At 38.9% G+C, this 21,302-nt stretch overlaps 2 protein-coding genes across 10 annotated transcripts in view; one reads left to right on the top strand and one right to left on the bottom strand.

Annotated features, from left to right (window-relative positions):
• Nucleotides 1-876: 876 nt before the first annotated feature.
• On the bottom strand, nucleotides 877-6,798 carry ASTE1 (asteroid homolog 1). 2 transcript variants are annotated; one of them, XM_035549669.2, is made up of 4 exons: nucleotides 5,368-6,798; nucleotides 3,418-3,628; nucleotides 2,306-2,498; nucleotides 877-2,017 (listed from the first exon to the last, which is right to left on the bottom strand). In XM_035549669.2, exons 1-4 carry the CDS (start codon nucleotides 6,679-6,681, stop codon nucleotides 1,726-1,728), a joined length of 2,010 nt encoding a protein of 669 aa, XP_035405562.1. In that variant the 5' UTR covers nucleotides 6,682-6,798; the 3' UTR covers nucleotides 877-1,725. The 2 variants fall into 2 exon arrangements, with proteins under 2 accessions (XP_035405562.1, XP_050565126.1); XM_050709169.1 differs by lacking the exon at nucleotides 877-2,017 and adding an exon at nucleotides 4,754-4,871 and having other exon boundaries at nucleotides 2,353-2,498.
• NEK11 (NIMA related kinase 11) overlaps nucleotides 6,776-21,302 on the top strand; it is a 108,099-nt gene continuing 93,572 nt past the window's right edge. For 6 of the 8 annotated variants that reach the window (XR_004779136.2, XM_035549670.2, XM_035549671.2 and 3 more), the window contains exons 1-2: nucleotides 6,827-7,047; nucleotides 10,112-10,365. Coding sequence is in view for 7 of the 8 variants with exons in the window: in XM_035549670.2 (XP_035405563.1) it covers nucleotides 10,196-10,365 (170 nt within the window). In the remaining variant the exon portion in view is untranslated. The other 2 variants (XM_050709170.1, XM_050709171.1) reach the window with 2 other exon arrangements.

A 21,302-nucleotide genomic window follows, 5' to 3' on the forward strand; every position in this document is an offset into this window, starting at 1 on the left:
TAATTCTGTTGCTAGCGCAAGACCTCTAGAGAAAAGCTTTGTACTCAGTTCTTGGTGCTTGATGGTTTTTAGTGGATTTCTTCATGCCTGGAATATTTTTCATCATTAGTACAAGTGCTCCTGATCACACTGAGCAAAGGCAGATGTTGCCTTGGTTATTCCAGGTAGCTCACTTTACTTTTTAATTTGTCAGTTTGTGATTATTCTACATGCAAGAACACCACCTAAATAATGACTGTCAGATGCAAGAACAGCCTGAAGGACAGGTAATCTGCGACTATGAATTTTCTTCTCTTTCCCCTCTAGAAGCAAGTCAAGTGCTCTTTTTCTACTACCATAACTGGAGTGCTAAAGTACACTGTTTAAAGGGGCAGATGCAACTATCTCAGGTATAGCTTACCTTCCAAGTAAAAATACGTTTTCTGCAATGTGTGATGACTGAAACAAATCTAAGAATATGTCCTCTGTCATAGTCTGTGGAAAAAGCATGTTTCAGAGCAATGTCATGCCTCTAAGAGTAGAAATGCTTTAACCTGAAGGCATTTGTACTATGAGGATAGGAGGGAGTTCATCTTGTTTTCTTCACAGACCAGTCTCTCTTTTAGTTTAAATGTGAGAAAAAGCTTACATAAGCTGGACTGAAAATTGAGCACAAGATGATGCAGGCGTCAAACTTGAATTCTGGTGAGTAATGATTAAATCATGATTTTCCTGGATTTAAGAAATAGCATACTGAGTCTTGAGAAGAAAAAACAAATGTAGACTTCACATAAGGAAGATACCAGGAAACCATCAGTTTTACAACAAAAACATTTCTGTGAAGTGTCTCATTTTGTTGCGAAGTTTGCTAATACAAAAAAGCACTGAGAAATACTGACAATGTAGGATTTTTTGTATTAACTGTTTTTCAACATTACCATACTGAGAGTAAGGGTTTGCAAAGTAACTTAGTGTACGCTGGGGCAGCTTAAAGCAGGTCTGTATAGCTGTTAAAGAAAGGTTAATACAAATGACAGCAGATTGTACACAATTACTCCGAATTAGCAAGCCTGCTGTAATTTGTTACCATGTAACTTTATGTATCTATGTAGGTACTTAACTGCTATTTAAATATGCCAAGTGGAAAGGGGAAAATTGCTGCTTCTGCTGAAGCTTCTGAACATGCTTCAGTACTTACAATGCTGCAAGCACAACTTAATCGGTTTTCACTGATGAAAATTACCTCACTGAAAGTACAAATATTCTACCTGTAAAGACAATGTTTTTTAAAATGTGGATTTCCAGTTTGCTCTGATCTGTAAAACCGTAATCATATAACAGCACAGACAATTGTTCCTCAAACATGAACTTTAAAAACTATTTTTTTCAAAGTTAGAAGTGTTCAGGAAGTTGGAGAGACAGTGAACTATAAACGTTCAGGAAGACAATTACTTTAAAGTAGTCCAGCTCTGAAATGCTAAACTTCTTTACCCTCATTTTTGATTAGTATTTTATAAAAACAACCAAAACCACACACACGCAGAAAAACAGAAAGCAATACAACTTACATGTAGCACCTTTTTTATAAGAGCCTCGGTTACAAAAATACTACATCCCTGAAGGAAGACTTCTTGGTAAAGATGAACTGGGAACTTGTATGAAAACAGCAAAGCAAATTCCAATACAGTCACATATTGAAATATAATTTCTATCTTCATAGGTGAAATTATTCTAGTAATAATGCTTTCAGTCATCCACTCCAAGTGATGCAAACCTATTAACATCACATAAATACTGAGTTTCTGGTATGGGACGCCTGATGGCCTTTGTCTTTTTAGATGCTTTCTTCTTTTTGCGGGACTCAGACTTGGTCTCTGTCACCTTCTGAAAGAAGTCCGGAGATACACTTGACTTCACTGTATTCAACAAAACCTGATAAAGCTGAGTCATTTTTGGAGATGAACCGAACAGATTTTCCACTGAAGGTGTTGATTTAAGCTCTTGATACAGACTGTGCACAAGGGTCCCACTATAAAGCCTGCTCAAAGGAAGGAGAGAATCCTCGTTTAGAACCACACTTCAGCAGAAGTACAGAAACATGCTGTTCAGTGAAAAAAAAAATCTCAACTACATACAATATTCAACAGTGGGCTCCTAAAGAATACGTATTCTAAACAGTGTTTTTTTCCATATTCCTATCTTTAAAGAAAGGAGTCTAAATATAGTAAAATTGGCCAAAGGAGTTTATGACCCAGAAAATAAAACAGTATATAAAAACATTTCAATAAGAGCTTATGTGGAAAACAGATCTCTGGAACATCCTTACCTACTTAAGTCTGGCTCTGAGAGAGGAGTGGAGAGTAGCTGGTTGAGATACAATCCCATCTGAAGGCAGCACTGCCACTGGCAGAAACTGTGTGCAGCATCTAAATCAAAGTCTTTATTTTGCAATTTCTTTTCCTTCCATTTCAGGAATTGGTTATATGCAATACTGTCATCTTCATGTAAAGCTGTGGAATCTAGGTTGTGAATAGAAAAGGACAGACAAATGTCTGCTGTGAACAGTATGAAAGGTATCTGCAGCGTATAGGGTCTACAAACCTCAAATGTCCAGTTGTATCTCAGGAAGCCTACATGGTAATGTTTCAAATCTCAAACTTAAAGGCATAAAATTACAAAATACTTTAAGTATCAATTTCCACAAGAATCTCAGATTGTGAAATCAGTAATTCTACTCGTCAGGGAATTTGCTGCGCTGTTCTGTGAGGGAATCAGTTTGAAAAACAGATTGCCATCTCACTCCAGCCTACTTGGGAAGCAGGTGACAACCATTTTCAACCAGCTTTTACAGTTTAGAACCTAAATAAATTGAATAACCTTGGCACGCATAATCTTTGGCATCACATCAAGGCTTCTTCCTAAATGAAATGCCACTTTACACCCTATTATGTATAAATATATTCTTGAAAGTATTAAGTCAGTAAAGAAATTGTTTCATTTTCAAGTATTCTCAGTGCACAGGAAGATAACAGGTACCTGTGCAATTTTTAGGTACAGCTGATTTTAGAAAAACTCATGAGAGGGAAAAAGTTATCAGAATGCATCAGTAGTAGTCATTTCTGATGCATAAGCATGTCAACAAAATTTTTGTAGCCTAATTACACCTAATTAATCTTTTAGTCCTTGATTTGCCTTTTTTAAAAAATGTTTTACATGATAGAATAGCACTGTTCTACCTATTTAGAGTGTTAAATTCTTAGTTAGCACTGCTTCTCTGCTTTGTATCAATGCAAAGAATGTGATACTTCAGGATATAGTGTGAATCAAAGCTAATTCATCTGAATTTGCACAACTCACCATAAATGGGGAAAATCAAGTTACGGGACAGATTTTCACAGTAGTTGAGCATCTAAAATTGTATTTTTTTTAGAGACATACCTGGATCATTAGTTACCCTGTCAAGTTCTCCGGATACTATCGTTAGAAGTAGAGCCTTTAATTGAAGCAATTTTACTTTTGGTTCTGAACAACACGTCCAATAACAGGTTACAGCAACAGGGAGCTGTAAGTGACTGGGGATAGATTCTAGGAAACTCATTTTCACTCCTAAAGTCTCCAGCAAAAGCATCTGACGGCGTGACATAGGCACCTGAAAAAAAAAATGGAGTGGAAAAATAAAGGGAACAGACTTCATTTGCTGTAACTGATTTCCAAAATGCAAAGAAGATTGTGTTTAAGCTAGCTAATACTTCATGTTTCCTATTTAAAAAAAAAAAGTTATTTGAGTAAGTTTCACAGATACTCTGAACAGGAAGTATTTTTGAAATACAGCTAAATGTTAAGGAAAAGCAGTAAAAGTCTATTTTTACAATTGTTTGAGGTCAGTTAGATTAAGAGGTTTTGAAGTCTCCTACAAATCAGATGATTTAAATTACACTCCTGTGCAAAACTTAGCTTACTTGAATGGTAATGCCTATTCTTGGTATGTTGAGAACATACCTACCTGTAATTACCATGAAGTCTTCAGTGTGAAGCTTGCCTTTCTTATTGGCAACATAGTAATTCCTAGCACGTTCCCTCTTTGTTGTGTTATTTAACTACTAAAATGTGGTGTTATGCTACACATAGACCCTGCAGCAGAATTGCAGCAAGCTTTTCAGATGTAATTTGAGTGCTTGGTGCATCTACATTAGGATGATTTTGCCTGTATCTAGACATGAATCCCAGAAGTAGAAGACAAACTGAAATCAGTTTTGCCAAGAGTGATTTGAATGCAGGGGAACCTTTCTTCTTGCAACCTTCCGTTGAATTGATAATTCACATTTATTTAGTGAGGAGAGTTGTTGTAATAGCAGAAACTTGAATTTGGTAGAGGATACATACTAGGGCCAAATTAAGGTGTCATTAAAGTTTCTTAAAACCCCAAACAATGACTTCTCAAACTCTTGAATGTCTGCACGTTGCTCATTTAAATAGCAATAAACCTGTATCACAGTAGTGATGGACCAGGTTCTTAATGAAATAGCCACCAGCAGGTGATAAAAACACACAGATGTGCTACAGCTGATCTGAATGCCAGAATAGATAGAGCATATGACTTAAATATGCGCTATTAAAAGGCACAGATTGTATTTCCAAAAGTTAAAAAAATGCATACAGAATCTGTTATGCAACTTTGGGAATGAGAGATTATTTCCCATTCAGAGGATGAGTTACAAAGCCTTAACCATTAGAATTTACACATACAGAATCACTTATGGTGACTAGAACTAACCTAGTACAAGCTTCCTTTGATTACAAGCTGTGTTTTTCAGGTGCTGTTCTGTCTGGCAAGCAGCAGGGAACCACGTTAGCAGGATGCATACTCGTGGCAGGAGGAACTGCTGGACCAGCTGCAAGGTTCACAGAAAAAAACGTTCATTTTTAGTAAAAAGCATGTGTCAGATTTTGTGTCTGCCTTTGGTCTGAAATAGCTATAGCTTGATCAAATGTAAATTCAGTTTTGTAGTGTTAAATTGCACCTAAATTTAATAAAGCTATGAATTCTCTCCTGAAATGACAAAAGCAAATACTAGTTTAGCGTAACACACAGGATGAAAGAAGGGCATATAACGGAAAACGTAGGCACTGCTAATATATACACACTACCTGCTTTTCATAGAATTTGTCTTGGTACAGTAGGGGAAAAAAAGTTATGAAATCTCCGTAGCTTCTCAACTATCAGAAGCTAAGCTCAGAACCCTATAAGTACCTCAGCACTGAGGTATTTACTTACTGAAGTTGTTTGGTTCAGGCATCATGTTTAGTGACCAGCTGGCAAACATCAGTCCCAACTATTTGTTACTCATGAAACATTGTTAACCATGATCTGTGGTGCCAGCCATTTACCTCCGTTAACTTGTCCAAAGAAAAATGATCATCGCAAAAGCGCGGGGGTAGGTTTGCTGCTTGAACAAAAGTTTTTTTAAGCGTCTTTTGGATTCTGTCGAATTCAAACACACCTGGCGGCTTGTTGGCCTGCTTACTCGCAGAAGCAGCTTCCAAGCTTTGAGATGCCTTCAGGAGCAGTCCGTAGATAACCTGTCGGATGGGCAGCGCTGTGCTGTGCGCGCTAGGCCTCTGCATGTTCTCCACCTGAACGTGGAGGAAGGTACTTCTTAGTATCAGGGCATCGCTGAGGAATGGGGACAGCTCACCTTTCGCCAAGCCATCAAGCACCCACTGTGGCAACCCCGAGTTCCTGGCCGCCTCGCATTCGTACTTCCCACCCTGAAAAAAGTCCTCCAGGTTCACGTCGGACGGCGCGTAGTCCTCCATGGAACTGCACAGGAGCTCCCTCACCTCTTCTCTCCGGTGTTCCTTCAGGTGCCTCACAACGTGCTCCACGGCCTCTGCGGGCCCGGAGAACTGCGCCAGCCACTCCAGCAGGCCCCGCATGAGGCCGTGCTTGCCCCGCCGCCCCCCGGGGCTGCCGGCCGGCAGGGGCAGCTTGCCGAAGAAGCCCTGGAGGGCCGGCACCTCGCCGTAGTCGTTCCCGCAGAGGACGGCGAAGAGCGGCAGCAGGCTCTTCTGCAGGCGGCCGAAGCGGCCGCAGAAGCTGTCGGCGGAGAAGCACAGCGCGGGGATGAAACAGCCCGGCGCCCCGTCCCCGGGGCACACCTCCTGCCACTGGAAGCGGCTGAGCGGGCAGTAGCCCCCGGGCAGGTCGAAGACGCAGAAATCGCTGTCGAGGGACAGCACGGGGCAGCCCCAGCGGCTGGCCAGGGCGGCGATCTCGCGGTCGGCCTCGGCGAAGCACTGCACGAACGGGACGCGCAGCCGGCGCAGCGCCTGCACGAAGGTGTGGCGGGCCAGCAGCGGCAGCAGGCAGCCGCCCTGGCCCCGGGACAGCCCGTGGGCAGCCCGCAGCCGCTCGGCGGCGCGGTCCCGCAGGGTGGGCAGCTTGCGATCGGCCGCGCCGCGCCCGCCGTCCAGCACCACGACGGCGGCGACGCCGCAAGCCCGTAGGCTGCCGAAGAAACGGCGCACGGTCGCCGCCAAAGCGCCGTAGTCGCCGCCGCGGCGGAATTCGGCGGCGGAGGAGAAGCACAGCCGGTGGTAGAGGCTGCTCCCGTCGATGACCAGCTTGGTGTCCCGCAGCCGCAGCTCGGTGAAGAACGCCCCGCGCTCGCCCACGAAGCCCGTCAGCCCCGGGACGCCCATGATGGCGCCGGGCGCCCGCTTCCCTCGCAGGGCGCCTGCGCCGCCTCTCCTAGCGACGGGGCCAGGCGAGGCGGGACGCGGGGAGGGAAAGGGGCCGGAGGAAGGGAGGTCCCGACCCCTCAGAGCGTGAGTTTGGGGCCGCCCGCGGTGTGTTTTGGGGTCCCGGCGTCCCCAGAGCGACTCAGGGAGGCGCCTGGCTGGTCGGCGGTTGGTCTCGTGTCAGCCGGGCTGCCGGTAAAACCCTGGGCGTCCTCACTCCGGGAGCAGTCAGGAACAATAATAACGCTGCTTTAGTCTCGGCTGGAGGACTCTTAACATCCTCGTAAAGTTGTTGGAGGAATTGGCTACGCAGCCGGCGTTCAGGAGGTTTGGTTGTTTTTAAACGAAGGGATAAAAATAAACGCAAATACCTTCTATTTTATTTTCAAAAAATGCTTTGAAATGGTTAAAAACCAGGCCAGTGAAGTCATAGACAGGAAAATAAATAAATGTGAGGTAGTATATGCTGGTAATATTTGGAGTTTAAATATAAAAAAAGTGGGTTTTGATTTTGAGGTGAGAAACGGTAACTTGTGTATACAGGAGTTCTTAAGGGGTGAACAGAAAACCTGACAGAACAGGAAAACAAGAGTTTATCCTGCCGATCAGAAAGTACCAGAGTATGTTAGCAGTTGCTAAAGGAACCTGAAGGAATTAAAAACCAGCACTGTATGTAAACAAAGGGGGGCTTTGGGGGAGTGCGGTGCTGTGCACAGAAACCTTAAAGTGCCACTCTACCTTACCTTGTGGTAATAAAGGGGAGAGAGATCTAACCACAGCCGAGGAAGAAGGAAAAATTAAAGACACAAGGTAATCTAGACAATGTAATTGCATTAGTTCAGCATCAGCGATGTGCCATGCTATAGAATGGGGTTTGATGAGGAAAAAAGGAAAATAAATTGTTTTCCAAAGTATTACCAGATAGAGCATGCTGAGCTTTTTGAGGAAAAGGAGGCTTACCAGTTCTTTTCTTTGAGTTATTTCTAGTTGTTCTGAAGAACTTTAATGAAACTTGAAGTTGGAGAATATGGAAACTGGTACAAAAATTCCAGGAAGGCTGGACTGAAAGGTTTGTGGTAGGAGAGACTACCAGCTGGCAAACTTCTAGAAGAATCATTCTTACAGTTAAGTCAGGCTGTAGGGTCTGTTGACTCTTCTGGGATATTTCTTTCAAAATGCAGGGGCTCAGCAATCCATCTGTTGTGGGCCCTTAAAATCTGACTGTGGCACCACAACTACAGTCATTGGCCCTGCCTTGTAACATTGCTCAGCAGTAGGTATCAAAGCATTTGCAAAGTTATATCAATACTCTCGTTATATATAGGGGGAATTGAAGTGTGGAGAGTAGCAGGTGCAAGGCAGGGTTAGAAATAAAGCACAGCAATTAGTTTCAGTTGGGTACTCTAGCTCAAGGGTGATATTGTGATGTTAAGGGTTATAACCCATTCCTAGGGCCAGGTAAGTATCAAAATCAGAAGGTGAGCGGTGTTAAGTGACCCTTCTCCAGAAAAAAGAACAAATAGATTAGCAGTTTTTGTAAGTGTAGTTATTTCTAAAAAGTATGTATTTTAAAACTACTGACTGTATCTGGGATTTATGATGGCATCCATAAAACATCAACTTCCTGGGAGAATAATAAATGAAAAATATGGAAACTTTCCGAAACTGGCAATATAATATTTTATGGAACTCATCTTTCTGTCATTCTGTGCCTCGCCCCACTCCCAAACACTCAACACGGTCCATTTATGCTTTCTAAGACAGATTTAGAGTTACTGAAGCAGTAGATTTTTTAGCTGATGTTCTTTGCAATTCAATTTTTTTTGTCCCTCTTGCTATTTGAAGGAGAACACAGAAACAGACTTTCAAGAGTGTTTTTGCTTTAAAAAGTACATGATTTATATCATTGTCAAGGTGGCTTCTGGTAATTACAGTTTGGCTGTTTTTCATTATATGATGACACTGCAAAGTCAAGCTCATTGGTAGAGCATTGACAGGAGGTCAGCAGGTGAGTATTAAAATAGGTTCTTACACACACACACACACACACATGCACACACAGTTATTGTTATAAAATACAAATTCATAGAATCACAGAATGGCTTGGGTTGGAAGGGACCTTAAATACCATCCATTTCCAACCCCCTGCCAAGGGTGCAGATGCCACCCACTACATCAGGTTGCCCAGGGCCTCATCTGACTTGGACTGGCCTAATCTTCATTTATTTTCTGCATTTTTAGGAAGTGAAGACAATCACGTGGAACTAGCAGTTATGTGGCTTTTAAAGTTAAGCATTTTCTCATTTCCAAAACAAAGTATTTTCATTGCATTGACTTTGAAATGCTATGGTGAGCAAACACAGTGTGGTCATACTGCATTGCAGCAGGCAGTGCTGATTAGACAGCAGTAATAGCGCTGCTGATTGAAGGACCTTGCCACATCTTTATTTGTTCCAAAGGATCCTCAAGTACAAATAATGCAAATAAAAAGGCAAGGTAATGAAAGCAATATTGTTTTATTATGTGTAGTGAAGCACCTACACTTTATCATTTGGAATGGGGAAGGTAAAACAAAGTCATTTTAAAGCCATTTTCAATTATTGAAAGCCATAGAAACACCAGGGGGTTGCTTCTGCAGTCCCTGTGTTTGCAGAATTAGGACCTCAGTTATACAAGAGTTACAAATCAAAGTTAAGCTGTTAGAACTATTATAGCAAAGAGAAAGGCAGAACGTTTGGAAGAAGTGGGTTTTATTAAAAATCTTGTAGGTTTGTAGGTAGCCAGGAAGCTCTAATTTTCAGAAGATAGCGGTGAATCCCACAGAAGCTATAAGGTCAACACTGAAAGGCAGGAGAAAAACAGTTGGTGAAATTTGAGCAGCAAATGAAAGAGCAAAGAAAACAGCTTTGTAGTTATTGATGCAAGTGAATTCAAAATTATGTGTAGAGATTATGCTTCATTATATGCAAAAATCATGAAACGTGAATCCCAAAACATTTTTGATGCCAGATACTATGGTGGTATAAAGACAGATGGTAAAGAAGAGTACCATATCTGAAGGGAACTCTCAGATGAAATAACAGGTGTAGTTGTCCTTGTTCTTGCAAAAAGTGCCCGAACTTTTTAATAAAGCAATGTATATACACCCATGTTTCATTTTTCCTGTGTTATAAGTTCACTGAATTCATTTAAGGTTGTTTTAGAGGAAGGTTGACTATGTCACATCTGCATTATCTGGTGTTTCTTAATCAAGTCTGCTGCCTACAGCTTAGCAACTAATTATTACACTTAATTTTGTTGTGCTGCAAGCTGAGCACTATAAACAGTGCAATAGAATTAAGTGAATATTTTCATAAGAACAATCATTGACTTTTTTTTTTTCTATTTGAAGTATTTCCTCTGAACATCCATGGGAGAGTAAAATAATTTGAAAGCTGCATTCTAGAGAAATTTATCATTTCTCTTATGTGGAACAATGCTGAAATTTCAAGAAACTGCGAAGCATGTCACTGTTGCCAGATCTAATTCTGCTTGCTCAGATGCTATGATTGCAAGAAGATACACTATTGAGAGGAAACTTGGCAATGGAAGCTTTGGAAGCGTGTATCTGGTTTCTGACAAGAAAGCAAAACAAGGAGACAAATTGTAAGTAAGCTCTTCACATACTTCAAACAGAACTGGACTATATTTCTTGCACTCTAGATGTTTTCTTTGCATTAACTTGTGTTCCATCTCTGATTTTGGTGTTATTTTTGCAGCCTTAACTGTTCAGTTTTAGTGAGAGCCTAAGACAGGAACAGACTTTGTGCTGACTCAGCATTCCAACTGAATTTCTCTTTAAAACAGTTCATTAGATATGTCTATCTTACTGTGCTTTCATCTAGATCCTTTACAATTTGCTATGTATGACAGAGTGGAGGTAGGTAGCAAATCTCTGACCCTCCTCTCCATAGTAATGTATACCTCTGAAGCTTTCTAAATAATGGTTAGAACAGGAAAAATATACCTAACTTACCTATTCCCCAGTGTCATTCCTTGGACAAGTTGGTAATGTAAGATGCACACTGTGGAAAGGACCCCTTTGTTTATGCAGAACTGAAGTAAATTTCATCATTGTGAAATTTACAATGATAAGCAGCAGGGCAAAGGTGCATGCCAGTTTTCACGAATTCTCCATTCTTCTTTGTAACAAAATTGTTTATTAAAGGCTTAAAGCTTTATAATTTATAAACTATAATTGAGTAATTGTATAAATGTATTATGCGTGTGTGTGTGTATAATATAATTGTGTAGTTTATTTGTGCAGGCTTTGCATTTTGCAAATAAACCCTGTTCTTCAAGTTCTTTCTTCAGAACACTTAATAAAATGCTGGAGGTTTGCGTTCCATTCCCTGCTCCTCCCTCTTCACGAATGTGCCATTTTTGTTTTAAAAAACATGGAGAAAGAAAATCCGTAATTTAATCAAGTCCAGCTACTACAGTATCTAGCTCTATAATGTTTCAGCCAGTTCTACATGCTTGTTAAAGCTTTGAAATATAAAACATGAACATGAAAATATCAGAATTTCTGAATGTATTTTAATGGATTTCCCTCTTCATTTATGATGATCTCTTATTTACTCTAGGTGAATTTTTGGTAACACCTAATTGGTTGTTTTCAGGAATTGATACTATGTCACTGTAAGGACTGTTAGTGAGGTGTCACAAAAGAAACTCTACAGTACTGTTCTGATTTTATTTTATTTTATAATTGAGTTGTATAAATGAAACTTGAGACAAATAGTTACAGTAATTCCAGTAAACAACATTTCTATTTGATATCTACCTTACTGGCAGCAAATCTTCTTTTAATTGCCAGCAAATCTTGATTTTTATACCTGCCTGAATTAGGACAGGTCTCAAAAGTTTGGCTGAGAGCCCCGTTAGGATTCTGAAGCCATAAAGACTGAAGCACATTTTTGGAGTGCTGACATCTCTGTATGTGAGCTTGAAGTTGGGTGCTTGGGTAATGCATTCCTGGCTGGACTTCCTCTGTAAAGAACTGTGTTTGTCCATTGGTTTTAATACTTACAGCAAATGAAATTTAAATGTGAATGGCTTTGTTTTAATCTATTAAAGTTTGTGAAGCTTTTTGTTTAAAGTCTTCAACATCCAATCGATGTGGTTTTCAGCCAGAAATATATTCTTCCTTTAAATGTGGGAGTCTGGGAGTCTGCCTGTCCTTACTGATGGACGTGTTAATGAGCACTTATATGATAAAAAGAGATTTTTCTGATTTATGTATGCCTCAGTTTTGCTGGTTATGACAATGCATTCTTGGCAATGCTGCTTTTTTAATAAATGTGTAGCAAAGACATACTAATCTTTCCTTTATTTTCCTTCCATGTCAGTTTACAGCTGTAACCTTGGGTCAGGGTTAGAGGCTGCTAAGCTTTTATTTTTTTCTGTCTGGCTTTTGGATCTCTTTTTTAGGCCTAGCTATGGTTTGCTACAAAAACATTCTGTAATGAAAACTTTGAAATACTTTCCACTAATATTTTCAGAATTTTATTTTTCTTGTAGTATCAGTTATAATGCAGATAGGATCACAGGAACCCTTCGAGCTTATAAGACCATTCAGAATTCAGCTATTACTGAACTCATTCTTACAACATTAACAGGATATTGAAATGTGTGTCTTCAGTTTTTGTTTTTCCTGCTACAGAAATGATGCCAAATTTCAAAAAACAAGGAAAGTGTGTTTTGCTTTAAGTAGTTGTCATTTCTATTTTTTTTCTTTGGAATTTATGTTTGAGAACTTTAATTCTTAGTTACTGTGTTTAGACAAGCATTTACTGTATTTCATGTCTGTTTTGTCAGGGATGAGGCTGAGTTTGTTCTCAATGCTACTCAGGACAGATGCTGAGTATCAAATGGCATACTCTTTTTTTGCTTTATTAGTCTCTTTTTACAGCTATAACACTATTTAATGAGCTAGTGCTGATGCTATTAAGTAGTTCATCATTTCATCACTAGGGGGTACTTGTGTATCACAGTTATTCTCCGTTCCTTCTGAGCCTCAAAGGTCGATTGAAGAATGGATTCCCCCAGCTTTCTATTATTTATATGCTTAAAGATTACAAAAATACATGGTGAACATGAAACCCCAAGTAGCATAGCGAGATAGAGTGTAGCCACTTTTTTCTACTTAACAATATCGATTTCTTAAGGTGATAAAATGTAACAGAAGCAATAACCAGTATATTTTCCTTTGGGAAATATGTATATTTTCAATCTATTTTTTTTTCTCATTATGTTTCTTACTTTTTCAGATTATGTTTCAAATTGTTTCTTACTCTTTAAAAAACCAAAAACCTCGGAGTTCTGAAAGCACTGTGACAGAAAAAAAGAGTTGAGATATTTAGGTCCTATTTGGCCTCAACAGACTTAGAATTCTGTTTTTATTGTTTCAGAGATGGTCTAAAATGTACTGAGAAAAAAACTACGTACAGCATGAACTCAGCCTCAGATAGTTGTTATGGTTTAAAGCACTATGAAGGAGCATAGGAGTAAATCATAAGAGTACAAATTCCCGAGATGAGTGAAATCTTGGATATGGGTACAGAAATTTTCCAGGGATCTTTTTCAATTTTCCAATAGCATAATGTCTACAGAATGAGTTAATGCAGAGGCTAACAATGCTTGTCACGTAATTTAAGGTATGCTCAGCATAGCTTTTGCATGATTCTGGTAATTTTGGGGCATGCCTTGTAAGATACTCCTAAAAGATCTTAGCTGTGGAGAGCAAAGTATTATGCTGACGGTTCAGGTGGGACAGAGAGAGGGCTGATTATTTGGGGCATGCCTCACGTTAACAGTTACTTCACATAAAAGTCTCCACGTAGAGCTGTTCAGGCCAGCAATACCCGTCTTTTACGGAAGTACGTGGTGCTTGGATGGGATCAGGACTGCTGACTTTCCAAGATCACACTAGATCACAAACATCAAGTGTGAAATGGCTGAATTGTTCTGCCAGTGTGGTGGCGTGTGGAGGTCTCATGCTGTACATTGCTCTTAAGTGCTGTGTTGAATGACTCTTTCTTTGCCTGTTGCTAGCCTCCTAATTTGTATTGTTTATAATTCATATTATTTTATATAGCTTTTTATGTTCATGGTCCTGTGTGCCTTCTTTTTTATTGGGTGATTCTGTAAGCCTTTTTCACTTTAATTTTGCCTTCTGCCCTCTCTCAACTAGAAAATTATATATTGCTGTAAACAGCTCTCAGTTACAGACATAGCTAAACAGCTGAATGTCTAAACTAGGTAAAATCCCTGGTCACAAAACACATTTTATAATGTCAATGAACTTTATTTTCCCTTAAAAAAATAATAGTTGCTAATCATCATATATTCTTTAATATGCTGTCATAGGATCTGCTCACATTTTAGTTTACTTAGCAATAACTTTTGTGCCTGGATGCCTTGCACATTGTCTTTTCCCAAGGTATATTATACAAAATGGAGAGGGAGAAAACCAAAACAGTGATTAGGATTCTGAAGTGAATCTACATGGTGCCCTGTGTAGTTATTTGAGACTGGCCGTTGGTCTTAAGGATTACACTTCTGATGACTGCTTTTTGTAGACATGTGGTGAATAGCTTTTCTGAGTTTCATAATAATGTCCTAAAAGGAAAAGTGCAAGTTTCTAGGTTTAGATTTGTGACTAGGGAAGGTGACCTTTGTCCTCTTTGTGTAGAAAGTTATGCCATCTGTTCTCCATCTCCTACAAGAGCCTTTGATCCTGTTGGATGATTCTCTCCAAATATGACAGAGCGTTGTACAAAGATAGAAATTTGTGCAATTTAAGTGAAAGTAGCAGAGTAGAGAAATAAAATTTATAGTAGAGAAATAAAAATAGAAAATAAATGCCCTCATAAAGACAGAAGCCAGAACCTGGGGTGACTTCACTGTGAAAGACTGTTTCTCCTGTACTGGACAACCTATACAGGAGAGTCATCATAGATGTCTCGCTGTTCTGTAAGAAGCTATGGTTAGAATTTCTATCATCTTAGACTCCAAGGTCAGGTAAACACAAGAGGCATGTTTGTAGGAAAGCAAGCTTCTTAGTTCCAGTTTATGCAGAATGGCTTTTGTGTATTACTTGATATTTTCCTCATTATATATATGCAGATCTTCTGGTTTTGAGCCAGGTACTATACATTCATTAAAAGTGAAATTGAATTGCATAATATTGACACTACCTTTCTGTTCTAGTGGCTTCTAAAATGAGCTTATATAAATCTTTCTTTCAAATTGCAAACTGGGTTAGGTTTTATGTAACTGGGGTCCAAGTAAGGGTTGCACGCTCCTGCAAATATTTGTTGTGGCTTTAAATCTTTTCCAGGGGTTGAACTGTATTTAGGCATGGTAGATGCAGCTGCAAATCACTGGTTGCCTGCTAGTGGAGTTTCATAATTTTTAGAGGGTTTGGCTCTTTTAAGAAGAAAAAATTATAACTTTAGTCAGGGTAAAAATTATTTCTGTATGTAGTTTTGTTTGTTCTCCTCTTTTTCTTCTATAGAAGTTTCAAAGTAGTGAAGTTGCATCTGTGCCATTTTTTTCTTCACATTTGTATAACTTAAACGTTAGCAGCAAGGGACAAACAGTGCTACTCAGTCACTTTTCCAGACCCATGTATACCTGCTGTGGTATACGGTCTATTAAGAACGTTTTTTTTGCATGCATTTAGTGTTCTGGGATCTCAAAGCACTTTTTAAAGCTGTGAAATATTTTTACCCAATGCAAACGTGCAAGAAACACAGAAGTTAAATAGCTTATTAAATACAGAACTTTTGAGATCCAAGGTCACTCATCTAAGGCGCTTGAACTTTCTACTTAATCATTACATAATGTCATCCTTGAAATTGCTACTTTTCTGGCAGATTTGGTTGGAACTGGATGGTAAATCCATAAGTTGAGTAGTGATTGTTAGATGGACAGTTCTTTCTTTGGTAAACAAGGTTTATAAACATAGGACATTTGGAAAAATTCAGAAAAGCTGGTGGAACAATTACTCTCTGAATTCTGCTGCAACTTTCCAATTTACTTGATATTTGTTATTTACATTAAGTTCATAGTCAGTTCACTTACTCTATTATTTACATATAATATGTAAATGCTTTTGGCCATATTTGATATTATTTGCTAGGAAACTCAAGTCACTCCTGTGTGTGAATACAACACCAATTTTATTGGCAAAGGTACAAGTGAAGCTTATTTAGCAGCTCAGAAGTTATCAAGCCAGTACCGACTTATAAAACTCTCATTGATTTGTTCAAATACAGTCTCTAATAGGACAGACAAGGAAGGGATTTCAATATGGTTTCTAAGAAACAGTTTATATGGATTTTTACAAATGAAGTGTCAGTATGGCTTTAAATTTACTGGTATATTTAGAGAAAATTGACTCAGTGAAATTTACAAATCACCTTCAAAATGCAGGACATACTTTTCTTTGTTTTTCTTGCAGATTCATGACTTGTGTTTGATTATGCAAAAGCGTATCTCAATTTTTGAGGCATTTGCTTTTGTTTCTGGCAATCATGGACTAGTGTTTCTTTACCTACCCATAATAATTAAATAACATGATTTGTACAAAAAAATAGCAGGGTTGTACCAGCATTTTATAACAGCCAACATGTTAATGTCCCTGCAGTCACTTCTATCCCCGTCCCCCAAATAGTTTATTACAACAGGCAATTATGATTAAGGACAAAGTCTTTTTGTAACAGATTTATGTTCAATATTAGTCTTGTGGGACAGTGCTTATAGACAGTCCCTGATAGGTAGTGAATGCCCTAATCAGTTGTGCAGAGTGAAGCTCTGGCTTAAGTTTCATTAATTCATAACCATGCATAGGCAAGCAGCCGAAGTACACAGTAGGTGACAGGGACTTCTGGCTCATAAATATTCAGCAGGTGCTTGCACATCCCTGTGGTGGAAAGCACATGCTGAGAAGCACCAAACTCCCTGGACTGCTCCTGTGTGTGGTAATTGTGGGGTGTCAGCCCAACTTCTGCGTCTGACTTGCATTATACGATTAATCCAGACTCATGCTATGATGCCTTGGAAACTGTGCACTTAGCTGAATAATTTATCGCATGGCTTTCAATTATTTATGAATGCTTATTACAAATGAAATAAAATCTAAAGGTGGAAGAGTTTTGTAACTTATGAATATCCAAGCAAGTCAGCAGATTGCTGTGTCGTTTGCTGCCTGTTTGCTTCTCTGAAGATGTTCCAAGGGAATGCTCGTTTGAAACTGAATCAATTAAAACAATAAAAATGACTCCCTGCCAGTTGCCGTGTGCTTGTTCACCCAGTCATGCTGTTGGCCGTTTTTCAACTCCCTCATTTGGTTAAAAAAGAAAAAAAAAAGATTAAAATTCTTCAGGTTGTTTTAGACGTGTGAACAGACACTCATGATCTCCTTGGAAACTGAACAAAGGTGCAGTTCCTCGAGGACCTTCCTGATCGCTGGCTGTTTTTAAATGAGCTTTTCTTAGTGAACCATCTTTTGCTCGTTTCAGGCAGGTGTGCTGTTGCTCCTTGATGTGAGGCTCAGGCTACCGTGTGTCAGCTGAGCTGCCATCGCTTCTTAGGTGCGCAGCCACTCTTGGCCCCAGATGTAAGGAGTAACATGACAAAACAGGGACAGAAAGTTCTTGCTGATTTCACTAGGGCAGTTGGCCTTCATCAGCTTTCCACTCAAGTGGCTAAACGTGACTTTCCTATTCTGTGAGCAGTGCTAGGGGAGTCGAGACCTGAGTAAATGTGCAAGTCCTTGCTGAAACCTCTGTATCAGTGGCTAATGCTCATGTGTTTTAGTTAAAGAGCACTCCTGCAAATGGAAATTGCCGTGGAGTGAAATTGTAAATGTGTTGTTTCATTTTTGGTAGGCAGTTGCAGCGATGGCCAGAATTTTTCAGATCATTTCCCGTTCGATAACTCTGGGCTCAGTCAAAACAATTCTCCAGTTCTCACTGGAGACTGTGTGGAGAGGTGCTTTCATCCCTGCCTCCTCCATCCCTGCCAGTACCCAGTCTTTTCTGCATCCCAGCATGGTGTTAAGGACCTGCAGGCCCACCTTGCAGTGAGAACGTGATGGTGCCAGAGTACAGCAGAGATACAGAAGACCAGAGCTGCTGTTAGAGCTCACTACAGCTCTGCCACCTTCTCTCCAGTAAACCTACGCTTAAACACAGCTGTCACAAAGCTCTGGAAACTAATGCACTCACGCATCTTTGCAGAGGGGCATGCAGATAAAATTGATAGAACACCACAGTTGGCAGTTTGACTGACTTTGACTAAGTAGCCAACTTTTTCATTTTCAGTGAAAATTTACGTGAGTGGGAGGCAGAGCTCCTTAAGGAAAATACTACTTGGGTTTACTCTAAATTTCATCCTTGACAGAGCTGATCTCCCATAAGCTCAGAGCTGCAGCACCCGCCAGGTTGTGATCTTGTGTGCAGGCAGTGAGTGGTGCTGGTGGTTGACTTAATCCTTTTTCATAATGTTTACAAGCAGTACTTTCAACATTGAGCAGAGAAATGTGCTTAAGGAATTGCTGGTGAATTACTGGTACTTTGAGGTGAACAGCACAGACAGAATTTAATGATTTTGTAATTAAGCCAATGCCTTGAGATCACATCACATTCTTCCTTTTTTTTTTTTTTTTTTAAACTGAAGTTCAATTTTTATGCATTTGTAAGCTAATTTTAGTAAGAAAATGACAGGTTACAATATTATTACTTCAGGTTAAACTGTGACCACCTGCCTCAAAGATACTGTACGTTTTTGCAATATTTGTATATGCCTGCCTATTGTATCTCATTGCAGTATAGCCTTGTTGACAAGATATTTTCTCTTAAGTTTGCTTCAAGGATATGGTAGCTTCTTCTATGCAGAACTAGCCTCTGGCTCTTTGTTGCAGTCAGCACATTGTAATGAGAAAACCACTGCAGTGAGTGAAATAAAATCTGGATTTGCTGGACAGTCAGTGTATTTTTCTTTCCTTTTTTCTGTTTTTAGGTTGTGCTTATCTGACACATTAGTAAATGAATTCCTAGTTCACTGTTTCTGTTACATGCATGGTGTGCCCTTCATGTGTTCTAAAATAACTTCTCAGTGTTGCCGGGTAGTTGCTTTGGGTTTGATTTGCACGTATTTCACGGACTTCTAAGACCACAGTATCTTATTTGGGAATCCTAGGAAGTATTACAAGATTTTTATCTAACAATAGATATTATATACAGTTGATTTCCCCAGTTGCTTGATCTGCTTTGCCTTTGCTTGTAGACTATTCAGCAAAGTCTATAAGCTTTATGCTTTAAAAAAATGTAAGCTGTCTTTTTGTCTCTCTCTTCCCACCCCACACAGCCTCTTTTTTTTTTTTTTGGTACCATAGATAATTCAGTGCGTATCAGAAATAAACATTGAAGGAGATGCCTGCTGGAAAGAGATGTAGGAAGAAAGAGTTTTCTCATTAAAGTTGAAGCAATTAGTATTTAAATTACTTATGGGAATTAGTTTCACAGAAGAGACAATACTGTTGACATAAATATCCTTGCAACATTGAAAGGAACATAATTCTGCTTACAAATATGTTTACATTCAGAAAAGAACCAATTATATTTTACATCAGAACATGTTGTAGTTTGAATTTCTATGCAATGAATTCTTACAGCAATTATTAGTGTGTCTGGTTTTCCTTTGCAACTTCCTGCTCTTCCAAATTGTCTCTCTTTTAGGTAAACTGATGCATATAGACGACGTGATATGTGGGTCTTTCTTCACAATTTCTAATTTCAAACTAATTTCAAAATTAAAACTAATTCCTATAAATCAAGACTCTTCTTTGGCAGATGCTGTAGCCCAAGACTGCAAGTTGAAGAAATGTAGCATGTCAATTGTGAGATGTTCAATAACATAATGCCTGAAAAAAAATGCTGCATCCAAGCTTTATTTCTCTGATGGTATCTCCTTTTTTCGAAAAGGAGTATTAATTAGCAGAGAACAGTTAATAGTGAAATGTATCGTGTGTGTGTAATCAAAACACAATAGTAAAATGCTTGTTTTAAAATGATTTGGTGTTTGGTGAAATTAAGTCTTCAAAGACAGAGAGGATAAACAAATATTTAGTCCTTGTCTCACTCCTCTCTAAAAATCCACTTAGGTTAGTAGCAGTATTACATTTAATTACATTCTTAAATAAGACTAGGCTGTAGAAAAAAAGTGAATGAACAGTAGATGGTGATAAAGCAACACTTAGAGATGAAGTACTGCTTAAAAAAAAAAAAAAAAAAAAAACTAGCCCTACATATGCAGGTATTTAGCCTGTACCCCATAATGTCTTTAATAAATTTCCTGAGTAGACACAAATCTCTTCAGTTTAATCACAGTATGCCAGTATTTGATTTAGAGCTGAAATGTCCCAACGCAAAATGTCTCACAGAGTTATTAAAAGTAAATACATTTGAATATTTCAATAAATAATGTTAATAATGCTTTCATACATAATAGTAATATGGCTTGTTCAGTTCTATGAAGGATAGCACAAATACTCTGCTTTGCTTTATAATTACAGATTTTTTCCAATACTGGCACATATGGTTGTCCAAGAATAATTTGGAGTATGCCCCTTTGTATATATGAGAAATTGCTAAGTGCAGAAGAAAACTATATAAGCTCAGAGCTAATTTATTTCAACAATGTCTTCTTTCATATGCTTGTCCCAGCAAATGTATTCTGTGGTTCTGTGGGATACTAATTAGGAACTGTTGATTTTCAAATAACCGCAAACTGTTTACATCAGGAGCTAAGCTGTTCAGCATTACTGCATATGTTAGGGCATTTAAAAATTAAACATCTTGAAAAATATTTGTAGGTGCTATCATTGTGACTTGTTGGAAATGAAAAGTGAATCATCCATTTCGCTTGTGAAATCTCATCACTGCTTGAAGATAGTTAAGCACTGTTAAATTCCTTAAGATGTTTATTCAGAAACTGAAATAATCTTTAATCCATCTATGGACATCACAGTACACTGCTCATACTGCAACTGAATTCTTAGTTAACTTCGGGATTAGTTCTCCATGGTGCATGCTTGTGAATGTTCATGAATAGCAAAAATAGACTGTTTTGGACAATTGTTAATGAAATGATGGGTTCGTGGCTTGACTATTAAATCAATATCCCAATGGCTGTGGGGATGATAGAAGAAGCCCAGCATTTGATTTAAGAAGTTGTGCTGCAATTCTGAGGTGTGAAATGGGTTTATGACTTGACTAATAAATCATTATTGGCCATGGGAATGATAAAAGGAGCCCAGCACTTGATTTAAGAAGTCGTGTAGTAATACTTAGGTTTGAAATGTTTTGGCTAATAAGTAGACCTATATATGTAAGTCGAAATAACATATAGCACTCCTCATTTGTTTTTTATTGGAAGTGTGGTAAGTGACTGTACATCTTCTTGATTTTCCCACAGATGTCAAGTGTTGTTAATGTCCTATAGGGTTTTTTTTCCTTAATTAAAATGAAGTA

Source organism: Cygnus atratus, chromosome 2 (assembly GCF_013377495.2).
Source record: "Cygnus atratus isolate AKBS03 ecotype Queensland, Australia chromosome 2, CAtr_DNAZoo_HiC_assembly, whole genome shotgun sequence".
Taxonomy (NCBI): domain Eukaryota; kingdom Metazoa; phylum Chordata; class Aves; order Anseriformes; family Anatidae; genus Cygnus; species Cygnus atratus.

Bases quoted from the DNA above. Each gene is read 5' to 3' on its own strand.
- ASTE1 (XM_035549669.2), bottom strand. From the start codon at position 6,681: ATGGGCGTCCCGGGGCTGACGGGCTTCGTGGGCGAGCGCGGGGCGTTC. The intron at 2,499-3,417 runs GTATGTCTCTAA...TTCACAACCTAG, and splicing joins CAGGGTAACTAATGATCCAG to ATTCCACAGCTTTACATGAA. The intron at 2,018-2,305 runs GTAAGGATGTTC...TCCTTTGAGCAG, and splicing joins TCAGAGCCAGACTTAAGTAG to GCTTTATAGTGGGACCCTTG.